General features: G+C 56.6%; 4 protein-coding genes across 4 annotated transcripts; all 4 read right to left on the bottom strand.

Annotated features, from left to right (window-relative positions):
* Positions 1–183: 183 nt before the first annotated feature.
* SDRG_02393 (hypothetical protein) lies at positions 184–1560 on the bottom strand (the record flags this gene model as incomplete). The annotated part of the gene is made up of 9 exons (XM_008607979.1): positions 1458–1560; positions 1310–1414; positions 1144–1263; positions 990–1097; positions 842–940; positions 692–796; positions 553–648; positions 385–501; positions 184–345 (listed from the first exon to the last, which is right to left on the bottom strand). Exons 1-9 carry the CDS (start codon positions 1545–1547, stop codon positions 184–186), a joined length of 1002 nt encoding a protein of 333 aa, XP_008606201.1. The 5' UTR covers positions 1548–1560.
* Positions 1561–2116: 556 nt separating this feature from the next.
* On the bottom strand, positions 2117–2635 carry SDRG_02392 (hypothetical protein; the record flags this gene model as incomplete). The annotated part of the gene is made up of 1 exon (XM_008607978.1): positions 2117–2635. One exon carries the CDS (start codon positions 2633–2635, stop codon positions 2117–2119), a length of 519 nt encoding a protein of 172 aa, XP_008606200.1.
* Positions 2636–2650: 15 nt separating this feature from the next.
* On the bottom strand, positions 2651–3722 carry SDRG_02391 (hypothetical protein; the record flags this gene model as incomplete). The annotated part of the gene is made up of 2 exons (XM_008607977.1): positions 2651–2655; positions 2699–3722. The coding sequence occupies 2 exons, from the start codon at positions 3720–3722 to the stop codon at positions 2651–2653; spliced, it is 1029 nt and encodes a 342-aa protein (XP_008606199.1).
* Positions 3723–3805: 83 nt separating this feature from the next.
* SDRG_02390 (hypothetical protein) lies at positions 3806–5898 on the bottom strand (the record flags this gene model as incomplete). Its single annotated transcript, XM_008607976.1, has 1 exon — positions 3806–5898. The coding sequence occupies exon 1, from the start codon at positions 5882–5884 to the stop codon at positions 3806–3808; it is 2079 nt and encodes a 692-aa protein (XP_008606198.1). The 5' UTR covers positions 5885–5898.
* Positions 5899–7434: the final 1536 nt, after the last annotated feature.

Genomic DNA, 7434 nt, shown 5'->3' with positions numbered 1-7434 from the left:
ATGAATGTATTACGATCTGGACGAGATTGAGGCCGACGTCTGGGTACATCGTCAAGAGGCAATCGAGGATGTCCAACCGGGGCTCATAAAAGCGCAATGCTCCGTCGTGGCCGACGCCGCTCAGACATAGATAGTGCAAGACAGCGTTTTCCTTCTCGCTTCAAGTCGCTGCTGGGAGGAAATTCAACAATATTCTACCTCGAACAGACGGTTGACGTTGCCCGTATACGCGCCGTCGCGAAGGACATTGTACAATTCGTCCAATTGTTGTCGGCTTGCGAGCTCGGCGAGGTCGACGTCGGCGTCGCGGCGTGGCTGTCGGTATACCATTGGTTGCGTGCGCACCTAAGGACTGTGAGCTGTAGCGGCCGAAGAAGTTCCTACACCAAAGGTGACGCCCCGCGCGAGCAAACGCTGCACAAGGTTGATGAGCCTGTCGTTGTCGTGTGCCTCGTCGCAGACGAGGTTGCGACTGAGGTAGTCTAGCGCCGTCCAGTGGCGCTACGCAGGGCATCTGAATCGAGGCGGTGTAGTCGAATTGACATATTGTACATGACACGCCCGAGTAACGTCGACGACCTCAAGGAGCACTTCGACCAAATCGAGGTTTCCGTGGTAGCAGGTCCATAAAAAGCCTGTTCTTCCTTCCTAAAAGGTGCCGCTCAGTATAGATTGCTGCATCGGAGTCAACAGGGTCTTGGGCGTTGATGTCTGCGATCGCATGCTCGCGCAAAAGCACGCGCGCCGTTGACCACGCAGCGCGGCGGCAGGCGCCAGTGAACGGCGTGCTGCCTCGCTACGAGCGCAAATGAGTACTACAAAACCTAAGATGGAGAAGGACCTTAGTCATGACGTCTCTGGTGAGCGCCGGCAGCGCAAGCATTCGCTCGACGACCGGGACGAGGTCTAGGATACAAGCGACATAGTACGCAGTCGAGTCCTACAAGACATGCTGCTTCGTGACCTGGCTCTCATCAAGCACATAGAACCGTTGCGCGCCGTCGGTTGATGTCGATGCTAGGCTGGTCGAGTAAGAGCAGTGCGATCTTTACGTGCTTTGTATCGATCGCAGCCATGAGCGGCCACTGCTCCGCGTCCTACGTAAGCTGTTGTCGACGACTGCTCAGTGTACAAATGATGTACTTCAAAGGGTCCGCTGTGCGATACATTCAGGTCTAGATCCTCGCCAAACGTCGCCAAGAGCATCGAGACGATCTCGGTGGCGCCCGCCAGCACGGCCGACAGCAGTGCCGGTCGCGTGTCCTACAAAAGAGATAGCTATGCATATCCGTAGTAGACAAATACGAACATTTCTGGCGGCGTTGACAACCTCATGGCAGCGCGGGTGCGTGCACAAGTGGCGAACGACAGCGATCGCGTTGGCGGCGCATGCGAGCTGCAGCAGTGTTTCGCCCTAGCACTTGTTGAAGCGTCCATCAACGTGGCAGAGAGCGTACGGTGGGCGACGTCTCGGCAAGATCGTAGTCGTCGACGGACGTCAGCACGCCAAGGACGTCGTCCCAGGCACCTCGCAACGCTCCTTCCATCGCGCTTGTCGTCATTGTTGAACTGCTGGAGGCGCCTGTAAATTGATTGGCGACAAAAAAGGGTATTTATCGTTTCCGGGATCGCAGCGCGGGCATCTGATTTAGACCCTTTTTTGTCATCCCATGCCCACATCTCTACAACCGAGAATGACAACCGAGCATGCCTGTACACCATGTTTCGCAAGCTTATGCCACACACAAAGGCCTCTCCGACGCAGCCTTCTACGAAAAGCTCTGGAATTGCAAGCTGACGGTGTCGATCGTTGTGCTCTGCGGCCGCCTTAACTGGTGCATTCCCGGCTCCAAGCCAAGAACGCCCAGACCATCGACATCCTCGAGGCGCGCCGGCAGTACTTTCTGCGCATGGACGAGACGTTTGCGGACAACGTGCACGTTGTGCAAATGGAGGTCCGCGCTTGGCTCGTCCGTTGCGAGTCGTTCTTCAGTGGACGACGCGCGGCTCGCGTGACACGACTCACGTCCTCGGGTACCGTGGTTTGCACCATGCAGTACTTTATGGACTGATACGACGTGTTGATGATGTCTTATACATAAAAAAAAACTACTACCTAAAATGGTGCAGACCACCCCAAATACATGCGCATGAGGTTGTCGATGGACATGGCATCGTCCACGAGCGACTCGACTTGCGACTCGACGTCTCGCGCAATGTCTTCGGAGCTCTTGGTTACGTCGGCGTTTTCGGCCATCGTTGCACCGGCGAGCCGCTTGTCAAGAGCTTGGAGGATGGCGACAACATTCGGCGCCAAGGACGCATCAGTGCGCACAAACATGTCGACGTGGCATCGCAGTACAGCGCGATGGTTGCGAAGCACGGCCCCGCACGTGGTACGGAAGGCGTCGAAGTCGTTGATGGCCGACAGCGCGTCGCAGATGTTGCGTGTGAGGCGGAACGGGACGCGCTCGGGCACGGGAAGATGTCTGGCGCGCCCAAAGATGCACTCAAAGTCGATGTGCACGCACTTGCCCGACTTCACGTTGAGGAGGATGTTGCCCATGTGCCGGTCGCCAACGTCGAGAAAGTAGCCAAAGATGGATGATACAGCGGTCGATCGCAGGAACGTCATTCTATAGGTAGTATGTCAAACTGTCATTGGAAAGAGTCAATACCGAGGTTGGCGCATGTCGACACCAAACGTCGTGGTACCACTTGACGAGATGTTCCTTGAAGCATGGATCCGAGGCATACTCCTTGTAGAGCTTGCAAACTTTCTCGGGTTCTTTGGACATGAGCTCGGTGAACGCTGTACTGCTACAAATGTCACCGCCCGCGAGCGCGTCAAGCTCGACCTTGTAGTTGCGCATGCAACGGCTTATCGTTTCCCGCGCTTCCTTCTCGACCGCAGCAAACAGCGTGATCGTGTTGGGCACCCACTCGATGAGTGCGACATCGTTTGCCAACGGGACGACCGCGTACGTCTCGAGGCGAATGTCGATCGTCGGCTTGTTGGCGGCCAACAAACGGTTGACGAGCGTCGCCGACTGCATGACAAACTCGTCCTTCCGGATCGCATCCTTCTTGAGGACAAACCTGTACGTGTTGTTGTCCGAGCCGACGAGTCCGACGATGCGCGGCTTTGACTTGTATTGAGCAATCGGCCGGCCAACCCAGATGCGTTTTATGTAGACGGGGTTGGCGCCCGACAGATCAATGAGCTGCGACGACGTGGGCACGAGGATCTTGTAGCTGATCGTGATGTTGTCAAGGACAACGCCCGTGCTGTTTACCATGGCTTCCAGCTGGCTGGCAATACTGACGATGTCGCTCCACGTGTCGACGAAATCCTTCTTGGCAACGAGCTGCTCCGCGGCGATGGCTTGCTTGACGGCAGGCAAGTGACGCCGACCAACGAGATGCCAAATCGCTTGGTCCGGTAACTCGACGAGCAGCATCATCGTGATGGCTTGGACTTCCTTCGCAACGACGGTGCACCCAAGATGCAGCGTAATCGTGTAGAAGACCGAGAGCCACAGGACGGGTGGCAGCAGCTCTCGAGCGCGCGCGACGCAGGCCGTGAGCTTCTTTAGCGTCGCGTCGTCCTGCCTGACGTCCCTGGCGCGCTCAAACCACTTGGCGAGTACGCACTCGAGCCAAAAGCGACCGCACGACGAATTGCTCTCTACTGTTTGGGGGCCGACGGCCCACTGTGACATGAGCTCATGAAGTGCTGGCTCTGCAATCGTCGCGTCGGCAAGGGCGTCGATGAGCTCGTCCGTGATGGGCGTGTAGAGCTCATTCAAACGCCGAAGCAGATGCCGGAGCCCAATCTCGCGCACAAGACCGTCGTCGTGCCGAAGAAGAGTGCTCGCGTGACCCAAAACGACGTCGGTTGGGACGCCGTCGAGAGCCGACACATCGCCATCAAAAAGCACCGCGACAAGATCGAGGCACGTCCACGTCGTCCCACCGACGGTAACGCCTGCTGCCGCGAAACGTATTTGGCAAAGCGGCGCGCAATCGGGTCCATTTCCTTGAGCACCTTGGCGAGTTGCGCGAGTGCGACTGTCTCATTTGGCCACACCGCGTCGTTCGCGCCGTGGGAGAACCACACGTTGTAGACGGCGTCGCGGATGTGGATGCTGCTATCGTCTTGGAACACCGCGAGAATAATGTCCTTGATGATCTGCACGAGCTCACGCGGCACGTCAGCCTTGTAGCAGTCGCGGATCAAGAGCGCGACGCATCGGTGCAGGCGAACATGACCCCAGCGACGCGAGCTCTCATGTTTGATCGTCATGGCCATCGCGGCGAGAAACGCCGAGTCCTTGAGGTCAAAATCTGCGACGTTGATGGTGCCTTGACGTTGCATGTCGCCGTACAGCACCAGCACTTCCCAAAGCACAGAAACAGGAGCGATGACGGGTTGTACATGGTTGCCCGTCGCACGCGCTTCATCCCGCCGTATTTCTTCGACGACACTTGTCACATACTCGAGGCTCCCCGAGTGGACAGTCGCCCTCAAAGTCGCTAGCGCACTGAGGCGGCAGAGGAGTCGAGCGATGGTCGTCGTATCAGTCGCATTGTCTTTGATGGCCGTGGCAATTGGTCCGACGTCGGTAAAGTCGGGCGACATGATGAAAAACGGTGCAAGCTCGAGGAGGTACAGCGACGTCAAGTCGCTGAAGACCGTAGCCACAAAGCCGTTGACTTGGGTCGCGAGAGACGCTGTCGCGGGCAACGCTTTTGCGACATCGTCGGGAAACGCGCGACAGAGCTCCAACCACGAGGTGTGCTGTGCGGCGAGCATTTTCCGGAGCGGGTCGGCGACGACTTTTACGGCACACATTCCGACGCGCATCAAGTGACCGAAGATGGCAAAGAAGACGGCGCGATCGGTGTCACGCGCCAAGTGACAATGGGCCGCCAGACTCACCATGGTGTCGATTGTACGTGTGTTGTTGCCAAGAAGCGAGACGAGAAATTTGTCCGATAAGTTTGGCCCGAATGCCTCCACGAGACGAGAACCGAGTCGCCGCAAGAGAGAAGGCACTTGGAGACCGACGGATACGCAAACAAACGCGCGCGGCTCGTCCAAGAGCGTCAACACCTCCCACACAAAGTGAAGCGGCGGGTCGAAGCTTTCAACGTTGCACCACGCATCCAGCAAGGACGCGACGGCAGCCTCGACCACCGTTGGCGCCGTCAACCGCCTGATACAGTGCACGGCGGCTTCGGCTTTAGATGCGACAAGCTGCGGCGACGGCGTGACCGAGCAGAGAAATTGAAGGCCAACCAGAGTCGATGCAACGACGTCGACGTTGGTGCTGTCCTTCTGCGCGATCAAGAGATCCTCGACTTCTTTGAGCGCCGTACCACCCTGAGCAATGGCGACCAGATATGCCATGCGTATCGCAGCTGGCGCGCCATCATTGAGCCATGTCCGAGCGACGTCGGACATGGCCACCGGGGTCTCCGACAGGGCGCGCAGACGCATCCAGTACGCGAGCACAATGAGCTTCTCTGGGTCGGAGCTTGCAAAAACGGCTTGGATCGAGGTCTCGCTCAGACACAGCGGGTTGGACGTAAGATCGAGAACGGCAAATGTCGGGCACGTCGCACCTTTAGGAGCGCTCGACTTCTTTGACTCGTCTGCTTGCAACTCCAAGTAGTCCTCGAGGCTCCGGCGCACTTCAACGCCATAGTAGGCGCACAAAAGCGCGAGGTCGAGCGTTGGCGCCTTCGTCATGATCAAAGCCAAGCGGCCGAAAAGCACGTCCCTCGCTCTGGCCGCTGCGTCGCTCGTGTCATCGGGCGCAAGTTGTGCCAGAAGAACGTGGCAGGCCGTGGGTGCAAGCGTGTCGTCGTCGTAGAGCATCTTGACGATGTCAAACCAATCATCTGGACCCGACAAAGAACCAAAAAGACAATTGAAACGTTTGGTCGTGTGGTCGACCTGCTGACGCTTGGGCGCCGACTCTTGGCCCGAGTTCGAGTCGTCTGATAAGAGGTCGCCGAGTTTCTTGAAAGAACCGCGCAGTGTTTCTTGAGGATCATCACGAGAGCCGACGCGAGCGCTGGCAAGTTCTTCGTGTCGAGAGCTTTTGCGCCGATCAAGTTGAGCAAAGCCCATCCGCAGTGGTCGTTGAGCAGCGGTAGCACTCGAATGGCCACGTTGACGGTGCCCGTGATCGACTCGAGTGAGTTCTTGATCACAGCGCAGTTGACGTCCAGGTCTGAGTGACGTCGCTTGGATGCGGCAGTCACAAACTCGACGCAAAGGTCGACAACCAAAGAGCGAAAGTCAACACCGGTGACATCCAGTTGATGAACGAGCCATTGAAAGAGGGCGACTGGTAGCGCCACGGCACAGTCGCTGTGTTGAACTAAAATGCGCACACGCATGAGCAGCTCACAATGTTTCTGTTGCGTCTTTCAAGTGTTTGCATAGAACGGCGCTCGCCCTGCCAATGAACAGCTCAATGAACGCGTCGCATGACGCGCCCGGCGCACCGTGTGCCCACAACGCGGTCTTGCACGCGACGGATGGTGCGCCACCGTGGCAACCGTTGTAGTGGACAGCTATTGACGCTGCCTCATCGGCACGTCCCGTACGCTTGCTCGATCTCGCACGCAGTGCATCTGCGGGCATTGCTGCGGGTTTCCAGTGCGTCGGTGCACGTGCTTTGCTTTTTGGTTGGCAGTGGATGGAAATTCGAAAGGTTGGTCGCGCGACTTTCGATAAGTATCATTGTTGCAGATTCAAGATTTGTGGACGCTCGGACGACGGTCAACAGTACCGGTACAGTATGGTCATGGGCTCACCAATGTCGTTACGTTCTAAAATCACCCAGTCCAAGCCATCAACGTTCGATTTTGTATCCAAGCATGCGATCCCTACTAGTATCACATCCTCGGGTTGCAGATGCAGACACGGTCATGGGCTCACATCTGTCGTTACGTTCTAAAATCAACCGGCACAAGCCATCAACGTTCGATTTTGTATCCAAGCATGCGATCCCTATCACATTCTCGTTCGGATCGGGTTGCTGTCATCAGGTTCTACGCCGTATTATTATAGTTTTATTATTCGTCGCTGATGGTTGTAGAACCCGTGCCATTTAAATATGCATCGATAGCTCGCTCTGTGGATTGGATTTGAAATATCACTCAGCACAGTGTATAAAAATATCACTAAAAAAAGAAGAATATAAAATATAGAAAGCTCGGTCGCTATCCAGTGGCATTTACCAATTTACCAGCAGAGCCCGAGGTGCGTGGCCCAAATCTAGTCCCGAAGAATCTCTCATGGGCCTGGACGTGCGCTAACCATCCAGCGATGATGCGCGCTGGGTCTTGGAGAAAGGCTGGGGTCTGCCTACGAAACCGTTTTTCTCGGGCCTGGACGCGCGAACCCCGACCAGCGAC

Source organism: Saprolegnia diclina (assembly GCF_000281045.1).
Source record: "Saprolegnia diclina VS20 unplaced genomic scaffold supercont1.5, whole genome shotgun sequence".
In the NCBI taxonomy this organism is placed as follows: domain Eukaryota; phylum Oomycota; class Saprolegniomycetes; order Saprolegniales; family Saprolegniaceae; genus Saprolegnia; species Saprolegnia diclina.
Note: the sequence above shows the minus strand (reverse complement) of the source record. Positions and strands in the feature narration are given on the sequence as shown.